The sequence below is a fragment of the Anoplopoma fimbria genome, chromosome 24 (genome assembly GCF_027596085.1).
Source record: "Anoplopoma fimbria isolate UVic2021 breed Golden Eagle Sablefish chromosome 24, Afim_UVic_2022, whole genome shotgun sequence".
NCBI lineage: Eukaryota > Metazoa > Chordata > Actinopteri > Perciformes > Anoplopomatidae > Anoplopoma > Anoplopoma fimbria.
This window is the reverse complement of record NC_072472.1, coordinates 24711078-24735792: the sequence shown is the minus strand read 5'-3', so window position 1 is coordinate 24735792 and position 24715 is coordinate 24711078. Positions and strand designations below refer to the sequence as shown.

General features: G+C 42.6%; 1 protein-coding gene across 1 annotated transcript in view; it reads right to left on the bottom strand.

The window, feature by feature from the left end:
• Nucleotides 1-4457: 4457 nt before the first annotated feature.
• Nucleotides 4458-24715, bottom strand: part of LOC129113357 (peripheral-type benzodiazepine receptor-associated protein 1) — a 61915-nt gene continuing 41657 nt past the window's right edge. Inside the window, 20 exon segments of the mRNA XM_054625594.1 lie at nucleotides 4458-5544; nucleotides 6102-6221; nucleotides 7239-7310; nucleotides 7406-7524; nucleotides 8819-8866; nucleotides 9879-9947; nucleotides 10819-10987; nucleotides 11240-11382; nucleotides 12875-12962; nucleotides 14678-14833; nucleotides 16403-16783; nucleotides 17365-17841; nucleotides 17988-18139; nucleotides 19939-20556; nucleotides 20559-20813; nucleotides 20900-21009; nucleotides 21093-21199; nucleotides 22676-22881; nucleotides 23280-23369; nucleotides 23959-24139. Of these exon segments, the coding sequence (XP_054481569.1) occupies nucleotides 5194-5544; nucleotides 6102-6221; nucleotides 7239-7310; nucleotides 7406-7524; nucleotides 8819-8866; nucleotides 9879-9947; nucleotides 10819-10987; nucleotides 11240-11382; nucleotides 12875-12962; nucleotides 14678-14833; nucleotides 16403-16783; nucleotides 17365-17841; nucleotides 17988-18139; nucleotides 19939-20556; nucleotides 20559-20813; nucleotides 20900-21009; nucleotides 21093-21199; nucleotides 22676-22881; nucleotides 23280-23369; nucleotides 23959-24139 (3912 nt within the window). The 3' untranslated portion in view covers nucleotides 4458-5193.

The window sequence follows — 24715 nt, the reverse complement described above, 5'->3', positions numbered from 1 at the left end:
GGTACAGACATGGTCGAGATGAAAAAAGTGAGCTTGAGCCTAAAGAGGTTAAGATTTAAAGTTGATTAAGAAAAAGGAAATTATTAAAATAAAGTCTGGAATGTTTTTAGTGTTTGTACTTAAAAGAAGAAATCTTATATGTTGAAAGTATCCGTTTCCCATTTAAGTTTGTGTCACTGTGATCGAAAAATGCTCGTTTTAAAAAAAGGGTCTGCAGAAGGCAGAGAGCTAAGACGGAAGTAGAGAAGGAGAGCGGCTGTGACTGTTAGACCTCTTCCTGTGGTTACATCACGTGGTTGTGGAGGGTTCAAAAGGAGACAACTTCTTCTTCTTCTTCTTCATCCGCTCCTTGGACAGACAGAAGACACCTGTGAGAGGCTGCCCGGACCGCCAGCACTCAAAACTACAGAAAATAAATGGAGGTTGAGGTAACGTATGCTGGACGACACCGTGTATTTAATGCTAGAACTATTTGTGTCAACATTGTGAAAAAAAAGAAGCTTTTAATTCTGTCAGATAATGAAAGATTATTGACTAATTTCTTTTAAACCTTTTCTCAAGTGACCTCTATTCAGATTTCCATTTGGAATAAAAGAACTGAATGCTCTTTTTTATTGTTTTGCTACTGTAACATTATTGATTTGTTTAGCTGTTTAATATATCTAGTGGATCTTTTCATTCGCTCCAATTTGTTTCTGAACTGTTATTGAATGTCTGCCGTCATTTTAAAAATACTTTTGAATGTACAAAGTGATCTGTTGCTCTGTCAGAAAAGCTTACTCATGCCAGCCAAAATGGCTTCCTTGAGATAGCGCTTCCTCCAGCAAGAGGTTCAGTTCTGACTTTTGCCTCAAACACTGCATTGAGGGGCAGCTAGAGGCTCGGGTGGGGTCTTTTGGATCACTTTTGTCTTGTACAAAAACGTCAACAGGCCTCACTTAGATTTGAACGAGCCGTTGGTGAAAAAAAACAAAATGGATGCAAATTTTCAAGACAAATCAGGAAGTGTGCATATTTTTGGTTTGACATTAAAGCGAGGGCTGTTGGAGCGTTGAGCCGAGAGGTTTCAGTTTGATGTAAAAGTGTGAGTCTGGGCGGGGGGGTTGGTGTGTGTGTGTATGTGTGTGTGCAGCTGCAGGTGCAGCAGAAGAGAGAAGTGGGAGAAGACGGACGACGAGCAGTGGATGTACAGTGCAGTCATCCATAAAGTAGAAAGCACTACTAAACTCATCGCCACAGTGTAGTGTTTCCTACTTTATGGATGAGTGTACTGTTGGCTTCAGGGGAGAAACGGGGGAGAAGGCCGCGTGGAGCGCCGCGCAGGAAGTCAGAAAAGAGGAAGCTGCTTTGTCTCACGAAGCCACGCGTCGCCCAGAGTGTTGCCCGTCTGTTCACATGGGCGGTGTGTGGCGCAGAGCAAAGCTCGCAACTCTTTCCTCCATTTTAGAATTCACCTGTTTCAACTGTCCTGATAAAAACAACAGAGAATAGATGACCATGTACATATAACCTGTGTGATATGCAATAAAGATGAAAATAAAGAAAGTACCTTGTGTCCACTTCTGTTTTCCTGGCACACCACATGCATCACACTGTTTTCTGTGAAAATATACATTCTTTATTCCTGTAAAAAGATCCATATTGAAACAAACCATCACAATTTTCAAGTCAACGAGTCCTCTGTGTACTACATCTTCAGTTACTGTTCCTCCATCGACAATGTCTGGACATGCAAAAAAAAATAATAATAATAATCTGAAAAACCATATATTAACAAAGATATTTACACATGATCTTCCAAAAGGGTAATAAAAAAACATTAATATATAAAAAGGTGAATCTTCCACTTAAAAACAATGAATGCAGGTCAGGGAAGACAAAAAAAAAAGAAGTTGTTTCCGAGCTGTATGAAAATATACCACAAGTCCCATCACTGTTCATTATATACACACAGCTTATTTTCCACTGCTTTGACAATCTACAACTCAAATATTGTAGACAAGTCCGCCCTGGAGAAACATCAATACGACAGTAACTTAAATAAGGCCGAACATGGGTACGACATTGGTATGCATGCAGTCAATGAACATCCTGTAAACAACATATTAAGACTAAACAAGGTCTTCTTGTAAGGCTAAATATGAGCAACTAAAATACTACCTATGTGGGTCTAGGTCCTATCCAGTCAACAGCCGCCTACTCACTACACAGCAGGTAGAGGAATACTTGTGCATTGAAGGCCGTCAAATACAAGAGCAGTACAAATATTCACTGTACATTTCGGCAACTTTTGAGCATTCAACCCCCTTTAAAGAAAAAAAAGAAGAAAAAAATAATATATATAGCCTCAGTCTTGCCTCTATCCCGGCTATCTCACATCTAAAGTGTCTTTGTCGATCCTTCTCTTTTGCTCTTGGCATCGTCATGCTCCCTTTATGTAACGCTGACAAACAATTAAAACATTCATGACATTAAAGAAAAATAAAATGTTTGCCTCCGACTTGTGTCGTTTGGTGTGACTCCGTCAACGACGGGAGTGAAATCAGGTCTGACCTTCAAAAAACAAAGCTCCGCGCTTCGACCCAGACTAGCCCACTGAACAGCCCCCCCGCTGCCAGATGCTCGGCCTCCCGTAGCTATGGTAACAGGCAAAGCACCTACGATTTTGGCATATTTCTGCAGTTTTTGACAGCCAGAGTCAACAGGTGGCTCAGCATTGATAAGAAACTACAAGTGAAAACCTGAGAAGTTACCTAACAGCCCCCTGTCGCACAGATAACAGACCCAATCAGAACCACTGAATGTGTTGTACCGGACCAATACGCTCAATACTAAGGCCTGGTCCACACTGAATACTTGTACTACGTCTTAATGTAAGTAAAGCTGTCTCACACCATTACATAATACAGAATGATGCTATTTCTGTTCTAGTTTTGCGGAGCACAATGGGCAATATTGCTAAAAAGTTGTATTATTTAGCTTTAACCAAACAGTCTAAAATTTTCTGATGCAAATGAACTCAGTGACACAATGAACTCAGTGCTACGCGTCATGTGCTGATAGACGCTGCTTAGCACACACACACCACTAATTCATTATACTTTAACATGGAGGCAAAAGAAAAGATACAACTTATCACAGTACAGCAGCGACATAAAGCCTAGCAAGAGTTGTTCCTACATGCTACGTTCAAACAGTATTTAACCCCAAAAGCTGACAGAGTGAATGTTAATAAATGTAACCAGTGCTGGGGACACTACTTCACTCTAATCTGGATATCAAACTAATCAAACATACTTTTAGTATTGTGATTTCGGAGTATTAATAAGCTAGATCTGCAATCGATTAATCAATTAGTCCATAGGTCTTCAAACTCTCCACTTGGAAATCCTAAATGAACTCCAAAACATGCCTGGGGATCATTAGTTTTTAGGTTTAATTTACTTCAGTATCAAAGTAATGCAGTCATAGTTTTGTTTACTTCCGTTGGTACACTGCAAACAGGAAGTGCTATTAGATAATTCGGCATACTTTTAATTGGTGCCAATTTGCAAAAAATGTAAACAAATATAGGCTACATAATAGGGCTCAAATTGTAGCCAACAGAAAGGTTTATGACCCTTAAGATCATGGGAAATGTAGTTCCAAATGTTAGAGCACAATTATCCCCCTTAAACGGAACAATAATAAGACAAAAGCCATGAACATTCACTATTTCAATACTTCTTTGACAGTGCTTAAGCTCAGAATGTTAGATCAAATGGGTTTATAAATCATGGGGAGAATTTGAGCAAGGCGTTGGTCTTGAATTTGAGCAAGGCGTTGGGGCACACAATTATTTTGATAAGCGATTATAATTCAAGAAAAAACACCAAATATTTGATAGGTTTAAGGTTCTCAAATGTAAAAATCTCCTTTTTTTCCCCTTGTATTATATTAAAAATAAATATATTATCTTTGGGTTTTGAAATGTTGGTCGGACAAAACCAAACATTCCATGACAATTTTCATGTTTTACAGGTCAAATGATTAATTGATTAATCGATAATAACTTAATAATACTTATTAGTTGCAGCCTTATTAGCTAACAGAGGAGCCTACTGATCACTAGATACTACATCACTTTTGCAGGTCTCTCTCACACTCACACAGACAGAAATATGTAGTATTAAACATTTAGGCCAAATGTGACTGTTGTCACAAATGTAAAGAGTTCCTGTGTTAATGTCTGAGAAAGGCATCTTGTTTTCAGTCTCACCAGAGGACACACACACACACACACACACACACACACACACACACACACACACACACACACACACACACACACACACACACACACACACACACACACACACACACACACACACACACACACACACACACACACACAAAAGAAGGGCAACCCTTCCCATTCTTTACCTTCAATAAACAATCCTCAAAACCCCATAACTATTTAGATCTAACCTACACGTATCAAAGTGGATCATCTCTGTCTCTGACAGCTCTAAATGACTAAACCTCTCGCCCCGATGTCACTTCACGCAATGTCGTGATGGTTAGGGCAAGAGTTGGATACGAAATAAATAACATGTTTTGTACAAAGTACGGTATAAATACTCCTAAAGATGAGAAACAGAGGGGATGAGCAGACAGATATATTTAAAATACATCCGATCAGGATGGATAGTGCATTCTTTATAGTCACCCAGAGGAAGAGACAGACTGCTGCTTCTGTTTGTTTGCTTCAAATAAATAAAGAACATTAAAGCTAATGTTAAATTAGCTGTGTCTGAGCTGGGCTGAAGTCTAGTCTGCTGTTCAACACAATCTGTATCTAGTTGTTCTAAATATAACGGCTCCATTTAGTGTTTTATATCAAGCATCAAAGACTACTGAGTTGAAATTTTGCAAATGCTTAGTTAGGTAGTATTTAGAGGATATATTTGTGTTTGCACACTTCAACATGCACTTCCACATGCTAGTGTGATGCTGTAAGCGGTACGTTGATGTACTTGAATATTTAACAGTTGCTAGCAGTGCTCTAAGGCAAATGTATAATTACTGACGGTTGAAGCATCAGTTATTAGATCGGATGGCCGCTAACCGCACCGGCTACAAACTGAGACTACCACTGAAGATAGAAAAAGTGCTTTCAATGTGACGCGAGTATTCTGAGTCAGATCTGCTGACTCAGTCTTTCTTGCTGGATCCCAGCTTTTTGAACAGCTTCTTGCCTTTGGAGAAAAAGCCTTTCTTCTTCTTGCCTTGCGCAGAGCGGTCCGTCTGCGTCGGGCTGTCTGTTGGAAGGGGGGCCGGAGGGGAGCAGCAGGTCTCCACTGCTGCTGGACCAGGAACCGGAACAGGAGCAGGGCCTGGAGCAGGGTCCAAGTCTGACGCAGGGCTTGGAGAGGGTGATAGTTTGGGTGGCGGGTCTGTTTGCTCTGCTGGGTCTGGGAGAGGAGGTTCTGTTTGGGGGTGGGAAGCCTCTTCTAGGGTTGAGGGCCCAGGGTCTGGTGGCTCTGTAGAAGACGTCAGGGTACCCTTCAGGAAGAGAGTCAGACTTTTAGAACTAACATGCCAAATAAATTAAACAAAATCTAAAGCGAAGTTATGCTTGAAAGTTTAACACCAGAAGGGAAATACAAGGATAGGACACACACAGGAGGAGGAGGCAGTGGAACCCGAGATCTCAACGTTGTGAAGCCGTCTTTTGATAAACTAAAGCCATCGTTGGGTGCAGGATCCTACGCAAATAAGTAGTGCAGGACTACAGGTAAGGTGGAGGGAAGAGGACATAAACAGGGATACTAGTGGTGATCACTGAGCCTCTATAGTCTGATCTGAGAACACTTACGATCAAGTCTCAAAGTGTACACTTCGCTTCTGCTTCTGCAAAAGGCCATGCAGGAAGTAGTGGGGCAAAAGAAATGCGACAGGGCAAAATTAAAGAAACAGAACATACAATCACAGCAACCAGATGCTGTAAATACATGAAAAAAAAGTAATTGGTGAAAATGAGACATAACGTGTTCCTGCAGGTATTGCCCACGGTTCCATATACAGAAGTTCATGCTAGGTAGACAGACATGCTAAGCCACCTGTGAGTCTCTCCTGGGTTCTGGTGCGGGCTGAGCAGGGAGAGGTTTGGCTGGAGCGTCCTCTGGTAACGCCTGCAGGAAGTTTGAGGGACACAAGCCTCTGTGTCCATTCAAGTCTCCCTGAAGGAACAATACAACAAAGACATCAGTGCGCCTTTTAACAATTGTGAACCCATACGCTGTCATTTATTATAAGTCAATCAACAGACAATCAATCAACACATACTTCGATAATTGATTAATCATTAAAGTAATTTTTGAAGCAAAAATGTTGACGGGTCCAGGTTGTTTAATGTAAGAATTTGTTGATGTCATGGGTCTTAAATTACAGTTATTTTGATTGTTTTGGATTTTAGACTGTTTGGGCTTTAAGAAATAATGATGAACTCTATTCATTGTTTCTGATGTTTTATAGACAAAATGATTATTCAGTAATGCAAATAATTGTTAGTTACAGCCCTGCTATATTACTACTTTAGTAATCATTGTATTTTTATACCATATGCTTTATCATAGTAATATTTGCAGTTCTTATTATATGTAAGTAAATTCAATTATTGTTGATGTGTTCAATTATTAATTTTGCTAATATAATGACCAGCTCGCTGAACATTATCCTGATTATTACACAGCTATTTAGTAAACAATAAATAATTTGACATAGAATGTTGATTTAAAAATGTTTTTATCCCTTCTGATAAAGAAACAGTCCTCTCACTGTGTACGGAGATCAGAACTATGTCCGTAGCAACGGTCTGCTATTCATACCAGCGGCCTGCTATTGTTCAACAAAGCCCTGTATATATATATATATATATATATATAATATATATATATAAAAAATATATTTTATATATTATGTATATCTTTTTTATTTTTCATTCTAATACTTAGATAGTGTATATTGTCATCTCTCAAATTTTATTCAAATGTTATTTCGTTTCAATTTAATTAATTCAAAGAGTCAGGATCAATTTATTCTTGTTTTATCCAATCTTGTGTAGATTTGTTTTTGGGAAAAACTCTTCTCGCAAGAGCCAAAACCCTATTTTAGGAAGGACAGCACAAAAACTGCTTGTCACTTAGATGGAGCAATAAACAGACCACTCTTAATTCTAGAGTCATGTTAACACTTACGTAGAAGAAACCATCTTCATCCATGTCACCAAACACATGGATGATGTCTCCGGCACTGAAGGTCAGCTCAGCCTAAATCAAGTGATGAAATGACAAGGCAGATAATGAGCAAAAACTACTACCGCACATATACATGTCTAGAAAATAATATATTATACATGTCTGACCTCTATGTCAGTGTTGGGGGAGCTCTCTCGTGGATCATAATCAAAGATGGCGACCATCCTGCGAGCTCCTGGGGCCGGGTTCCCCACAGCTGGTGCGGCAGCAGCAGTCGGGCTGGGATCTGTCAGTCAAACAGAGAGGGGGCGAATATTACAGTCGGATCAATCCTGATAATTAGAGGAGTAGCACGTCTCTGCAATCACAACCAGCTCATCAGCATGCAGCTCATGGTGTCTGCACGTTCGACTCACTCAGCGTCATGCTAAGCTGAGGAAAAGTCACACCACAGCAGTCAAACACATTGAAATAGGGAAATTAGAAATTAGGAATGAGAGTTAGCATTTTATTTTCATTGAAAAAGCTCCTCGGGCTGTAAAAATGAAGACAACAGAAATGATTTAATGATTAAATGATGCCACTTTGAGCTGTGAAATGAAAAGAGGAGTTAGGAGAAGGGACTGCTTGACATTTATAACTGGGGGTTAATGAAGAAATTAAAGGCAACCTTAGGTACTTTTAGACCTGCACCATATTTTCTCATGTTTTTTGTGTCGGGGTAACTCATTTGGACACCAACTCTTGATAGTGGTCCAGTATTAAGTTAGAGCACTGCAGCCGTAAAAAAAACAAGTCTCGCTCAAGGAGAAGTCTTGTTCGCAAATCTTACATAACGTCCATATTGTCAAAATCATCAAAGTATTCAACAATGACATTGACAACATTTTAGATAACACTAAGCTACACTTTCGAAACTTTAACAAAACAAACTCTGACAACACCGGCACTCCTCTCTCCAACTCCACTGTTGTCTTCCAGCAACAAGTCAACCCTCGCAAGTTTTCAGAACGAGACTTCTTCTTGAGCGAGACTTGGTTACAATAACGAAGAAACTTTTAGTGGATGTTTATTGACAGTGACGTGTTTCCCAGAGCGATTACATTAAGATCCGTTTAGCATCTGCAGCGTTCAAAATTGTTGTCACCATTAGTCACTTAAACACAAAAACATGGGAAAATAGGGTCTAAGTAGAAAAAAGGATGCTACTTCTCAAAACCAAGACATTAGATATGGCAATTTGATTTATGCTGCTTTAAAATACAAAATATATTTTTTCTTGTATTCTTTCCAACACAAAGAACGTGCATTATTTTTAGCAGTCTATTTGTTATTGAGGATCTTTAAAAAGGTGAAATTCTTCAGTAAACCCCTAAATAATCAAACAGTCCCTATTAAGGATGAATGAAGGTGAGTCCTGGTGGTGTTATCAACAGTCCAACGAAAGGGGAAAAGGTCCCAAATGGCACGTAAATGCATAAAATGGCAAGTAAACACATGCTGTCCTCCAGTGGACATAGAAAGGGTCGTCATGCAGGTGAAAGCAGTGAGGCAGAATAGTCAACGTGCTATCTACAAACCTTGGCTGGAGGAGTCTACGCTCTCCTCCCAGAGTGCGACAGACTCCACTGGAAGAGATGAGGTATGGAAAGAGAGCATAAGCACAATCACAGAATGATACCAGACCTCAAAGGCTAAAGAATAATCCTGTCTGAAGTCAAAGTATCAAGTCTCAGTCATCACACAAAGTCAGAAATGGAGATCAGAGGGGATGGATGTCTCAACAAGGGAACTTTAGGTGATCATGTAATACAGTTGTGACATCGGAGCAGAATACTGGCAAATAGGACTATATTTTAAAAATAAGCATAATACTGCAACTATGGCTGTACCGAATGTCTTTTTCTTTCTTTTTTTGCATATTTAAGGACGTCATCACCCTGTTATTGTGGATATATAAATATAATGAATGGTGCTGTTAGATTGTTGCTAGACTTTAATACAGGTGCATGCCTCCCCTTGCTGGCCTCCTGCAAAACAGTTTTTAAACACAGTGAAAATGTTTCTGAAAGGCTAAATGCCAACAATTATTTAATGGATTAAAGTAGAATATTAAGCGATATAAAAACATTTTGTGAATTTTAGAACCGATCAATCTTTTTTCAATAAACTTGACTTGATACTCTGGAGTTATTGGACTATTCGGTACAGCCATAACAGCCACATTCTGCTGCTATGTTTGCAATGTTTTACATGAATATCAATGAAAGCTGACAGGACTGAATCAGTACTTATGTATGTGCCTTTTTAATATTTGTGAAAAAATCATAAAAGGTTAACCTGTGAAGAGAATAAATCACTCATTGTGATAACCATTAGAAAGAAAGTGGAACTCTAAGCCTTAATTATAGAATATGAAACTACTACTACTTTCATAGTGGTTATACTTTTACCAGACTGCTGGGAAGCTGTCTGATTTCTTAACTACAGTAGCTGACCTAAAAATCCCCCCTGGTCGCTGAGTGAGAAGCAGCAACTGAAGGAGCAAAAAGCTAAAGTGAAAGAGACAGAAAGAGAAGCAAACCAGAGAAGAGAATAAAGGAGGCAGGTGGGGAAGCCGCAATCTGCAGCGAGACACACCTTTCTTGGATCGTCTCGGTTTCGGCGGTGGAACAGGGCGACGCGGAAGCTGTGCGTGTGTGCGAGTGCCTTTATGGAGTTTTAGAAAGGAAAACCAAAAAATAAAAAATGAAACCAAAAAGAAACAGAGGTGCATTTTTTTGAGAGAAGCAGACAAGACAAAGTAGACAATGAAAAGCCAGTGAAGAGCAATTTAAAAATGACAACCAGTGAGCAGCAAACACAGCACTGAGAACAAGTGGAAGTGAAAAGGTTAAACCATCTGCAGTTATACCACTCTGGGTAGAAAGCAGGAAACAGAAGCAAAGTGTCAGCTTGATTTTGCTGCGTGGCTCGCTTGACCCGCCACAGGCAAACACTTTGACTTGAGTTTTTTCTCTTTTTAGACACCTCCTTAAGAATGAAGTCAGTGTCTGAGAATGGATGGTTATGCTTTCTGTAATAGCAACATAGTGAACAAAAAGCACTAAAAACATACAAAGAAATGCCCTGGGGGAACATTTTGGATTCTTTTTAATTTAGTTCAACCAAGCTTTCTGCTGGATCAACAGGTCAACAGGCCAGAGGAGCTTTTTACATCTCCTCCTCTCATCTGGAAAAAAGCATTCATTTTTCCCCAATTAATTGCAGACAAAATATGACAATGTGTCTCTTTACACAGCTGGCCAATTTGAAGACTAGGGAAATGAAAAATAGATATTTTAGGTGTGGATTCTGCAACATTTTTGCTGCTATTTTCACTTACCACTTTAAACACAAACAGGGGTGATATATAACCAGTAAAACATTATATTGCACCCCTAAGGTAAAGGATGTACTCAATTCCAACAGTAATACACATTTAACAGCACACAACATGATTCAAATTTCCACAGAACACACTGTTTGTCGTTTGGTCCTAAATCTGCCTACAGGTTCGTCTTTATACAGTTTCACCTACCTATCTTCTCCATGGAGGCCGCTGTGGACAAGAAGCCCTGCCGCAGTAGCTGCTGCCGGGTCTCCTCATCCTCCACCTGGATCTCAGACACCATGTTGCATGGCACGTAGCCCAGGTGACCACCGCACTCTCCTTGGTAGAACCCGTCTGCATCTTTGTCTCCATAAACCTGGGGAGAGGTGTGTAAAAATGAATCTATTGAAATGGAGCACACACCTGTAAAATTGCTGGCTTTATGCTATATATAAAGTACATCAAAGTTACAGAAAGGTTCCAAAATGACTCATGGGAAAACCATTATATACAGTGTACATATCTAACCATGTGCGTTAATTTGAGCTTATGAGGGAGGCTTTGAAAGAAAACCCATGCATGATTGTGGAGGTTATTCCAGTAGTGTCTGAGCTGTGTGGGAACGTACTTTGATGATTTGTCCTTCAGTGAAGGGCAGCTCCTCCTCAGCAGCATCAGGATTGGGTGACATAGTGGCAGGATCATAAGGGAAGAGGGCCACAAAGATACGTATGTCACCCTCTCTTTTGATCGTTGGTGAATCAACACCACCTGCAAGCACACACACACAAATACAGACACGGCCACAATACTTAATTTGCTACCCATTTACAGGTGTAATTGGCACCGGATGTATAAAATGAAATGGTGCTTGTTCTCTGGTGTCCAATTCACAAGCATTTTGTTTAGAGGAGTGCAGTGTTGAAAGCACCGGTTATTAGGGCTGAAAAATTGGCCAAAAACAACATTCGAATAATCGTTCTTAAAAAACACTTGGGTTTGAACAATTGGAATATCTATTTTTGTGCCTTATGTCCATGACACCTTGTCACTCACTGGCCTCGTGTGTTGCAGTACAGCGCATTAGGCAGCATTGAGCTGAACTTGCTGAATATAATATATTGTCACTACTATCACACTAAGCATTCCCTGCACACACGCCATGCATAGCTTGAAATGAGCTCAGCAAATAGCAGAGCCACATCGCCCCTCCCCCTCCCCCACCTCCCACCAACTGCAGCGCTGCTATGAACAGTGCTCGCCGAGCACATGCATGTCCTTAAAAGAGGTAATCAAGCTAAACCACTGATCCTAAGCTGTGTGAGCCGTTTGACGAACGTGCACTCGTTCATGATCTGTATGTTTGACCCACTCTCTAATCTGAATCTGAGGACGTTTACTGGCAAAACAGAGGCAAAAAAGAAAAAGAAAAGCAAATACGAATATTAGGATGCAACATCAAAGTTAATGCAAAGAAGCCTTTAAATGTGGCTTGCAGCACGTTCTACAGCGTAGCAGATCAGAGGTGTGACACCGGTGTGGCTAAAACGTTAACCACTGTAGCCTAGTTGAAGGCGAGCGACACATTTGAAGAGCTGTAGTGCGACTTTAAGCTGCACTGGAGAGACGTGTTCTCGATCTCATTAGGGAGAATCAGCCCATCTGTGGCAAAAGTCACGGGCAGACAACTTGCACACTTTCACATCCTCACTGATTTTCCAGTTGATAGGACAGAACTTCTCCCTGCTCCCTTCCTCTATCTGCGTGCACGTGTGCACTTATGCTTTTGTGTGTGTAGCCAACTGTGCAGCCACACATATACCCGAAAAAGGTTAGGTTTATTAAATGAGTGTGCAGACTGTGTCATAGCAATAGCAATTGAGGAGAAAGACATTAAAGGGAGGCAGAGAAAGGCAGGCACTCATACGCACTGCAGGCCGTCTCTTTGCTGGCTAATCGAGGTTACTATTTTAATGTCTGTCACTTCCTCCTGTCATGACAAGCCACTTTGAGTTAAGCCGGTTCTCAGCTTAGCAGGCTCTCTCCCACTTCTCCTCTGCAGCTACAGCACCTCCTCCACCCTGACCCCCCTCCTACACAAGGTGCTAATCTGACTGCCATCGTGTGAGAGAGGGGGAGCCTTGCCAACAGAAAGCACAGGTGTGTCAGCATCAGACTACCATTTTAAGTAAAGAGAGAGAGAGAGGGATTGAAATCAAGAGACGGAAGAAACAAGAAGACAAAAGAGGAAAGAGTCTCTGACCTTTGAGTTGCCTGGCTGGTTTAGAAGAGAGCTCGGCCTGCCCTCCCCACGATGGGCCTGCCTCTGCTGGAGGGATTTGGCTGGGCTCCTGCTCCACATACAGAAAAACAAACAAGACATTAAGAAAACAAAACAGAAACACACTCACTACTGGGGGAGGAGAGGGAACAATATTCAATAATCTATGCTCCATCTGATGATAATCTATTTTAATTGATACTTATTTCGGTAGCAATCAAAACCTCATTCAACCCCAAGGTTTCCAGCATTCTACTGTTTCAACATGAACACCTTTTTTTGCATTGTGGTGGTGTTAGGAAATACAGACCAAAGCACAGATAAGGACAGGGCAGACTATTTAAAAAGAAGTTGAGTTGAGTGACTTTCAAGATGTAGAAAAAAATGAATGCAACAGGAAGTAGTGCAGTCAAGCAGAGGGAGAACAGAGTCAGCTACACTTGGGCTGACACAAAATCTTACAAATATTAAAAGTCTGAGGCAACTGGGTGATGATGGACTTAATAAACTGTATTTTGCCTGCTTTTATAACAGCAAAATCTACCACAAATTGTGCTACAGAACGTCCCTCTGTCCAATGCAGCGGTGATGATGGAAAGCGTAGCTGTCTACCGATCGATGGAGATAAGTGATATCCACTAAAGGACTCAGAGGGTCAGATCTACGATGCTAGTGTACAGGGGAGAGGAGGGGGCTGGGACAACATTGCAGTTGGCCTGCAGCCACATTTACCAGCGTCTCAGCCTGCAGCCCTCGGCGGTGAGCAGGTCTGTTGTGCTCCATTTGAGCCCCCTCTACCCACCACTCGGATCTCATCGGCTCCATCCCCACCTCCCCCGGGCTGTCGTTGTCATCGGTGCCGTACTCCACGTCAATCTCTTCCCCTTGACCCATAGGCGACCTTAGAGACTGTGCCGTTTTGCTGACCAAGTAGGGCCTTGGTGGGTTGGGCCCATGGCTGGGGTCGGCCGCCGCGGCAGCAGCCATCTGACTCCTGAGCATGGCTTCCCTCCTAAGGCGGTCCCCTAGCCCTTTAAGCAGGGCTCTTTCTCTGCTGCCGCTGGTCAGCTGGGGAGGACAGCGGGCCCGCCTGCTTGTGGGACCTTCATATAAAGTCGGGTCTTGTTCTTCAGGATAACTGATGGCGTCAACTGTGTCTGCGTAGTGCACCCTGTGCTGCGTCTTAGGCCTGACCTGCCTGAGTAAAGGCTCTTTGGTTAGGGATCTGGGATCCCTGTTGTAGTGGTGATGGTGAGGGGGGAATTGTGGGTGTGGGTTGGGGTGATGCTGGGGGGCATGCTGGAGGTTTTCTGAGTCTCTGGGGCGAAGTTGGCCGGGCCTGGGCCGAGGCTGACCGCCATGGGTTAAATGCTCTTCTTGACTGCTATCTTCCTCTTCTGTCACCTCGGGGATGCTGAACAGCTGCGTGTGCTGTTGGCCCTGAGCAGGCAACTTAAGGATCCTCTCTAGAACGTCCTCATCACTGTCTGAAGCCTCTACATTGCGTGACTACGCGGCCACAGGTCAAAGCGAACAAGAGGTGATTGGTGAAGGTGGGATGGGAAATCATGTCATTCAGTGAAAATAAAGGAAGTACAGACAAAACAGAGGACAAGCCAATCATGCAAAGGAAAGAGGAAAGAAAAAGGAAGAAAAAAATAAAGAATCTCAATCAAGCACGATCAAAAATATGACAGAATGAAAGAAGCATATGTCATTCAAAAAGCAGAATTCACAAAGTGCCTGTGCAAATGTACAAAATATGCAGTGCACTCTTTCCTTTACCCTGTTCGCTCTGAATATGTAGCCCCGGGCCTGTGCTTCTCCAAACTGGTCAGAGAAGAGGTCCTCCTCCTCCTCCTCCAGGATGTCGGATAGATCTGAACGGCTGTTGTCTGCGTGGTAGTCACTGGGAGGCTCCACCAGCCCTCCTCTGTAGCTCTGCAATAAAATACGTCAAAATACTGAAACAAACTATCCAATTCATCTGACAAATATTGACTAAAATAAATGAGGCTGCAAGTTCAACGCTAGCATGTTGACGATACAAATGCACACTTGAAACAAAGCTGTGTTAATAATATATACGTGCCAACGGCCTCCTGGCATCGGCCCAATGCTTTTACCTTAGAGAAACAGCATTGGTAAGAGCTTACTTGACTAAACTATGATACAAATCTATTTTCTAATGATTTAGGCTTTCTAAATGCGAGAGCAGATGTTGAGAAATACATGGTCTAAACTTGCACTGTCTCTGTTAATCCATCAGGATAACTTGCTTTACAAACAACAAATACTTAATCAAGTTACATTTTAGAAGTCTTACTGCCACATCAAATGCGATTTAACATGTTTCACTACCATATATCATTATCTTTATCTAGACTAAAAGTGTGGGCTAGAATTATTTTATTATTATGTCACATTTATCCAGTACTTCCTAGTAGCATTTATTTTGGTGAGTTCGGTGAATTCAAACTAACACTTTAAACCACCAAATTCACCAACTGAGGTAAAAATTAGTTTTTGTCAATGGAGTCTTGTAGCTTTAAAGAGAGCATAGATAACAATCTTTGGGAAGTTAAAGCTGTGAAAATAATCGAAATAGAACGTATAACTATGTGCACAGCTAGCTCAGGAACATTAGCATTAGCCCTAGAGACCGGTAGGTTTCATTCCACTCCAGAGGAGGACAGAATCTGTTTGTTGTGTGAGCTCGGGGAAATTGAAAATGAGGTGCACTTTTTGTTTTACTGTCCTGTTTACAAGGACATAAGGGATGTCCTCTTCAGTAAAATGACTTCCATTTATGTTGATTTCTTTTGGCTGGATGACTATGAAAAACTCGAGTTGTGTTTTAGGAAAGGAACCTTCTTTGTAGCAGATTTTATTTGCCAGGCCTGGGAGAGAAGGCAGAATGTTTTGTTTAAGATGGAGCGGTGAAGCAACATGTCATTTTGTAATCAAATGTGACCTGATGAGATGTGGATCCACTGCAGCTGTATTGTTGGTGTCTTGTAAACCCATGAGGGTTGGGCTATCTATCTATCTATCTATCTATCTATCTATCTATCTATCTATCTATCTATCTATCTATCTATCTATCTATCTATCTATCTATCTATCTATCTATCTATCTATCTATCTATCTATACATAAACTGATATTAATCTATTTTAGGTGAGCCTTTCTTTAAGGTGTCTAATATACGTTTTGCTGCTGCCCCTGTCCACAGTACACTGCTTTGCTCCGATGATGGTACTCCTGTCTGTTTTTCTTTGAGGTAATACACTGACTATGAATAAGTTACTCATACAACCCCACTTCAAAAATACAAATTATCCCTTTTATTTGTGAATTAGACTATTAGAATCGAATTAAAAAACACCTCTGGAGTGCTGTAAATTTAGCTTAACCCTTTCAGTTCAGGGTGGCGCTATATGCCATATACCTTTTTGTAGTAACAAGTAAACTATTGCTAGAAGGCGGTGTCAACAAATCAGTGCTGACCTGCTGCGTCCTAGAGTACTCTGGCTCTTGGTCCTGTCTCAAGAACTCGTCGATGGACACCAAGCGGGAATTCTCTTGCTCCTCATCTGCTTCCGACTCCAGCGGTGAGCTGCTGGGGGGTCGGTGTAGGTTAATGTCCTGAGGATTAAGGAAGTCTGTGATCGGGGCTTTTGGTGGTGTAGGGATGCGCTCGGGGGTCCCGAGGTGGGCACCGGGATCCTCGATGAACTCTACCATAGATGGGAAAGGACGTATCATTCCGGGGCTGTTGGTGTCTCTGCGCTGCTCCAACACTGCTGCTGCTGCTGTAACTGGTGCCTGTGCAGTTGCTGCTACTGGTGATGGTTGAGGTGGTGAGGTGGTGGGAGAGGTCACTTTTACCTGAAGCCGAGAGAAACAGTCAATACAACACTAATTAACTTTCTATTCCAACTATTCTAGATATAAATGTTGAATAGTTTGATAGTCATGGGCAACACCACTTAGCCTATATTGTTTTACATTTTGGAAAATTGGCAGCATTAACAATCTGAGGAATTAGCAGTGCCTGTTTGCACTGAACCCTTAGATGACCAGACAGTTGTCACTGAATAAAAACTTAAACATGAGATGACTCTCAGGGATGTTCCCGGGAAATATTTCTATGATTTCTTAGCAGAATTTTATCCGTGATGGAGAAAGCAGATAATGATATCCAATCTAAAAAAAAGAATGTCTGTGTTCAGAGTCGAGTTATAATGCAATAATCGGCTGTTAGGGTTTTAAAGAACCTTAACTGCCTACTACAAATAACTAACTTCCAGTTTTTTAGAATGCACCTGTCCCTTCAGCTCATAGAGTATCTTAGTCGCGTCTCCCTCTTGAACCCCCTTCAACCCCCCTCACAATTGTAAACCTTTTGTCTAGAAAAATAAACAAGTGTAGGCCTCTTATATAAAGGAGGATGGAAGAGTGAGGATTACCTCTAGAGTAATGGTGGAGGCTACTGGTAATGTGGCCTCACACACACCCAAGGCGGCAGCAGAGTTGGGGTTTGCCCAGGCATTCACGTATGAAGCCGATAAGAGAAGGTCATCTGGGTGGAGAGCTTGAGGAGGGTTGGCAGCAGCCCCCACCGTGAGGCCGGTGATGTTTGTGTCTGACGGCAAAGTGCCGGGCAGCATGGAGACTTTGGCAGCAGAGTTCCCGTAGGACGGCGGCGAGGGCAGGTGACTGCAGCCTGTAGGGGTGCGGTTTTGGGGTGGCACAACTGGGGCGGTGGCAGCCGGACCTGCCAAGATGGCGGTCAGCTTGGAGGGCACATTGACTGGCAGAGAGTCGCAGGACTCCCCGTGGGCGGACATGGTGCGGAGGGTGAGCTCTTGAGCTGCCAGCAGGGACTGCATCTGAGACGGGCCCAGCAGGGCACTGCCGGCCGTTGGGGAAGACACCTCCAGCACCTTGGATGGGAGAATGACAGGGACAGTTTTTTTTTTTCAAACTGTACAGCAGCTTCCAAAATGCCACAGACAGACAGAGTTTATACTGAAATTAAACCGCAATGCACTGCTTGGTGCCACAGAGAAAAGAAACGCCAAGTTCTTGCCTTTTTCTTGTCAGCATATATGGTGTATCCAGTGACACGGACTCCGTTGGAGGTCCCAGCAGCATCTATAGTGACTGGCAGCCAGCTGATGAGGGCGATGCCCGGGGAGGGGCCATGCTCCAGCTGTACATCCAGAGGAGCATCAGGGGGTCCTGAAGGAAATGGGGGCATCACACCACAGCCAGTGGCAAGCAAAAGATAGAGAATTATTTTCATATAAATATATAATATATAATATAGGATAAAGTTATTGTGTTGAAAATAAGGTAAATGTTGAAAATAAGGTACTTGGGATGAGAAATGATTATCACAATGGGAATATAATTCTACGGATTTAAAAGGGCGCAATCTAACACTCTAGAGGGACATTAAGAAATTTAGAAACCATATACCTGCGTTCCAAGACTGTGGGCTTGAAACTTAAGCAAATTTGAACAATTATTTAGAGAAGTACAACTCAAATCTAGCATGACACTGATCACAAATATAGACTTATTCATGACAAACTAAATATTGCACAGTAGATTAGAAGGAGCAGAGAGGCAATATGGTACCACAAACTGACATCAAATGTTTTTCTGCAATTAGCAACATCCGTTTCGATGAAATTCTGATTCTTTGAGCATCCCCTTTTAGTCTGGGAAAAAGCTTTGTTGGAAAGCCAGGAACATGAAAAGGCATTAGGGCACCTCAAGATCAAGAAAATACAATCTTGCTATCAGAATAAAACACTACCTCATGCAGGAATACTTGATCAGTAGGTGTGGTAGAGGACGCCATTTGTCATGACCAATCAAGTCACCTATTACCCTTCCCTTTGAAGTAATACATTCTGTGCCAAGGTGCTATGGCTAATTAATAAGGGGGAGGCGAGTCAGAGCAGCTGTCATGAATAAACTAATGTCCTTGTGTAGGAGGTACAGAACCACCACCACTGAATAATAGAATTGCAAATTTCCCCACTGCGGGACTAATAAAGGATTATCTTATCTTATCTTATCTTAAAAGACATCCTCTGAATAGAACACATTGGCTAATATGTAGCTCTGTTCACTGTGTTGTTCTTATTAAGGGACAGTTCAGTGATCTTATAAGGAGAGCTGGACAGAACTCAAATGGAGGAACAGTTTGCCTTTGGGAGAGACAGTACCTAACATTAATGGTGGACGTGATCGCCTCAAAAATCCCCAATATGCAGCAGAGACCAGAAGTCCTTTTGTCTATAAAATATATTCCACAAACATGTGTATATGGTAACAATTAAAAGTCTTCTAAAGGAATTGCCTAAACAAAGGTTTGGTAAGTTTGTGCATGGGACGGCAGGTCTCTTTCATACCCATACATAAACACAAACACCAAAGCTAATACACAAACATAAAGTGACTTCTTTGTGGATTGTTTGTTGCTAATACAAGTTCAAATAATCATCTAACTGGGAAGTCTGTGAGGTTTTTTTTTTATACTGAAAAGTCGCTTATGTTATAAAGCAAGTAGGTCCGAGGGTTAGGGGATTACTTATGCAGTACATTCTACACTCCATATTGCTCCAAAAGATTCACATTTGCCAAATTGTTATGTGTGAATTTGTGTTTCTCATCTAATTTAGTCTTATATTAGGCCCAGACATTCTTAATTCTGTGACAAAATCACAAATCCTTTACAAATATTGTACTTCCAAATTTTAACACTGATGTCCTGGGTGGAAAAAATACATATGTGCATCTCAATCGCAATCAGCTGTTTTCTGTAGATTTTACAGTATTGGATGTTTATTGTTTTGAGGATTCTCAAGGCGGCTTACTTTTGTCCAATTTACATTTTTATATGATTTAATTTCGAACGGGGAGAATTAGTCTTGATTAGTTCATGATCCATTGATTATGTGTATCTGTAAGTGGATATTAAGATAACAGATAGATATTTGATATAAAACAAAATACTTAATCCTGACCTGCCATCAGTGTGGTGAAGGGGATAGTAGCGCTCCTGTGTTCGCGTCGCTCCACGGGTAACTCCCATGGCGTGCGGTGCGGCCGTGCCTCCACTTTAACCGTGTACTGCATGCTGGGCAAGAGGTTATTGAGGCACAGCGAGCTGCAGCCAGCCTTCACCAGCTCACACTCCTCCTCATTCAAGGACACAATGTGCACATAGTTACTGTTGCTGGGCAGCCAGGTCAGGTTGGCAGAGGTGGCGGTGATCCTCTCCACGCGCAGCTGCGTGGGCGCCACACAAACATCCCGACCGACCAGCATGCTGCAGCGCAGCTGGTCCGAGGGGCCCTTCTCTGTCAGGCTTTGCACTGACACACGGTAGGCCTTGAGGTTTATGTCCAACCGCTCCAGCACCGCTTTGGTCTGGGCACCGAAGGGCACATTGAGCCGCAGCTCCTGGTCCACGAACACATTGTAGCTCCACACATTGCCCCACCCGGCCGGCACCAGCGGAGGGTCCCAGCCAATGATGATGCTCTTTGCAAGCTGCTTGATGAGGGTGAGCCTACGCGGGTAAGGCACAATGTCCACTCCCACCTCCTCCAAATCCAAGTCCAGGCCGTTGGTGAGGGGGCTGGGACAGCCAAGGCCGATGCTGGGTCCGAGTGGGCTGAGGCAGGTCCAGAGGTGGCAGAGGCCTCTGTCCTTTCTGAGGCTCTGAGGCCCACGTGGAGGTGATGCTGGTGGCTGGCACTGTGTAGGCTGCTGTCTAGCAGGGAGTTGTGGGACACGTCCCCCGTCTCTGGATGGTGACTGCTCATGACATCGTCGTCCGACACACGTTCCACAAAGTTAGAGGGGACCAGCCCTCTCCGCCCGTCCATCAGCTCACCTGTTAGGAAAGCCACATTAAACACTGAGCACCCAGTCAAGACTGAAATATGAAATTGAGGATACAACATATACTCCTAGATTTACCTTCATAGAAGCCGTCATCATCCATGTCTCCATACACATAGATGTATTCTCCAGCTGTGAGTGGAAGCTCCACCTCAGGGTTGTCATTGGGGCCATCGTATGGGTTGTAGCTGTGGGAAATTCACCAGGAAGTTATGTCTTTATCCCTTATTAACACATTGTGAGTCAGCTCTTGCCTTAATTTAATACTCACCTGTATCTTGCAATGAAAACCTGAAGCTTTGCTGCTCCTCTGCTGGCTGTGTAAGGTGCAGGAGCTACGTCAATGTCCAGCTCCTCCACTTCACTGGCGGTGTCCACCTGAGAACACCATGAACAGAGGGTGAACTGGCTTTTTTTTTTAAGTGCAATTTATTTACAGATTTCTATAAAAAAAAGAAGAATTTACTGTAAGAGCTACTATAGATGAATGGTCACGTCAAGAAAGTGTGTGAAAATATTTAGTTATATGGTGATTTAATATCAATGAGTCACTGTGGTTAGCAGAGAATCACCTTGATACCTGAGTTGGATTTCCATTCATAGCTGTTTCACTCAGTACAATAAGAGGGGTTGTTTATTTATAGCTCCATGGGAAAAACCTTTTTAAGGATAATCACTTACAACTACTACCATATAACCTTCATAATCCACAGTGGCAAATGTATTATCTCACTAAATATGAGCTTAATGAAATGTGGGCAGACGAGTGACCAGATGAGAAGACCACCAACCTGTCTGCCATGCGAGACCAGACACTGGCTCTGTGGCTGACAACAAAAATACTATATGGTGGCATAAGATATGAAATACACTTAAACTGACTAAATATTTTTTAGGTGGGCCCATAGAGTGTATATACGAAGTAGACATAGTCGCTGTGAAATCACCCATTGGTTCGTGGACTGCCATTATGAAGCCTCAAGTTCGGCGAAACATCGCCATCTTGGATTACAGCTATCGCCACGTGACATGGGGACACTGTATACGTTTCTGGTAGCGGCAGCAACATGTCAATCACAGTACGCCTGCCCTAAAGCATACTCCGCTTTAAAGTCAATTTTATACTTAAGTGGACCATATTTAACTAAATTAACATCATTTTGTATTGAAAAAGACTTGAAACCATAAACTCACATTCACAGGCCGTTGGCACGTATATATTATTAACACAGCTTTGTTTCAAGTGTGCATTTGTATCATCAACATGCTAGCGTTGAACTTGCAGCCTCATTTATTTTAGTCAATATTTGTCAGATGAATTGGATAGTTTGTTTCAGTATTTTGACGTATTTTATTGCAGAGCTACAGAGGAGGGCTGGTGGAGCCTCCCAGTGACTACCACGCAGACAACAGCCGTTCAGGTTGCCACCTGGTTGGTCCTTTAAAAGTTAAAAAACGTTTTGCTTCTGCCCCTGTCAACAGCAGAACATTGCTTTGCTGTCTGTTCCTCCAAACTGAGGGGTTGCCGACCGATTATCACAAACCCATAACTAGGGCTTGAAATAAACTATAACCCACCCGTCAAATGCTGGCAAAAAGAAAACTAATTTTGGCTAGCAGATATTAAGAGTGGCTGCCAACTTTCAAACTAGGTAACCATTTGACTAAGGTTTCAAAGAGATACTTATAAGCCATGCCTACAAACAGTATCATATTGTGAGAGATGGCTTTGCTTTACATGCAAATTGTATATCACTGACTATTAAGCCCATAATTAATGTGCGTTGCTCCTGATAAATAGAGTATTCTGAAATGAGTAAGAAGTGATGCGCTGCACATTGGTCAGGCTTGTACCTCATGTGTTGGGCTTGATTTGTGCGGACTGAGGTGCGTGTCAGACTTGGGGGTGAGGTGCGTGGTCTCTGACTTGCTGGAGGACGAGCCTGACTTGCTGACACTGATGGTGGGCAGCTCTCGATGTTTGGTGACGGGCGAGCGCTCCACCCTGGAGAGCCCCGCAGCGTGGGGTGTGGCCCCCAGCCGCAGTGCAGCGGCCACATCTAGCAGAAGAGAGGGAGGAAGAGGATGACATAATCTGTGACTTTAATAGACAAACCTGGCCCTCTCTCTGGTTAAACTAGGTGGGCTGAGGTCACCGGTTGACATGCAGGAGGCTCAAGGTTGAACCTGGCTGATTAAACGGTGGAGGAAAAAATCCAGTCTCCATCTGTCTGAGGTCAGAGGTGTGTCACACCAGCACTGTTAAGGGGCTTAACTGGCTCATTTTTTCACCTCGGCCCACAACACTGACCCTCATGTGATGGCGAGCGTTACAGGCAGTGCCGGACTGCGACAATGAGGGTGAGATGACGGGTTAGAAACATGCCGTGCTTTTGTGACAGTGCCCAACACAAATCATGAGTGACAGAGACGGAGAGAGTACCGAGCGGATCATTACCCTCAGGGCAGGAGAGAGTGTCACCTCCCTCGAGACTCCAGAAGGCTATTTCGCCCAGAGAAACCATGTCCCATGAGCCACCAGTACAGTCTAAAACACATGAACAGTGCAAGGAGAGAGTGGTTGGGTGGATATATACAGTAGGAACGATTTGGACTAGTTTGCAATGTTGTTGCGGTTAAGGGAGTTGTGGCTGGGATTACATCATAATGGATATTCTAAAAACATATGCCTGTGCCTTTAATTCACAGCCTGTGTTGAAGAGATGTAATTTCTGATCCACAAAAGAGAATGTTTGGAAGGCATTCTGTCCAAGAGTGGACTGATGTTGTTGGTCTACATCTCCCAAGCCATTCATTTTCTTGGGAAATTAAAGAATCCGAGTACACCAAGAAAGATTATATACCATGAAAGTTGAATTATGGATTATTAACATTTTGCTAATAAGCAGTTATATGCAGGTAAGTTTTTTAGGGGGGATGTTATGATATAAGCTATTTGTAAATTCCCTTTAAAGCACTTAATATGCCAGAAAAAGCACAAAGAATCCTCCGATGTGCAGCTAATGGCAGTTAGCAATCATCAACTATCATGAGCAAAAGCCCTCAACAACTAACACTATCTGTGCATTGGTTGTACTTTCGGGTGTGAGAACATGAGTCATGGTGATGTGGCTCACCTCGCTCTGTAGTCAGGCCCACTCCGTTTGTCAGAACAGAGAGGCTGGGATTGTTAAGGAGGCTAGCGCCGGCCAGGTCCACCTTGGAGGCCTGCAGTCGAAACTTCTCCAACTCTTGGGACAGCAAGCCAAACTGTTCGCTCTGGCTGCGACACTTGTCCTCCAGGTCTCGTACCTTTGACTGCACAAATGGCGCAACAGAAAACAGCCATAAAACACAGTTATTCACCAGTGACACCAAATATACAAGCAAGTAAGCACAGCTGTTCTCAATAGGTAGGTGAGGTAGAGTTTGAACACAGGGGATTTATGTGAGTGTTGTATTGTAACACCTCAGTGATTTTTAGGGATCTAACCCTGTGGGCCATATTTTCATGGAGGCGCAACGACCAGCGCAAGCAGTGCTTTGAACGCTTGGTAATTTCCTGACCTAGAAATCCATTTTTGACAGCCTGTGTGGTATTTTGGTGGTTAGCCAACGGGGCACAGGTGGGAGTGCAGGGCCATTATGCACGGGCGGGTTAACCTTCATTAAATCGTATGCAGACGACACCGGATGGTTTCACAGTAATCACACACAGCTCAGACGGGTCAGCTATAACTCTGCATTTTATTAGAGAAACCTCAGATTACTGTGACTCATTAATCCTCTGTAGCACAGCCTCCCCTCTAACTTAAATAAATAAATAAAATCATCTGTTCATGTTTTATTCTTGAAATGCATCACAAAGTAGACACTGCTGTGGCATGTTATAAG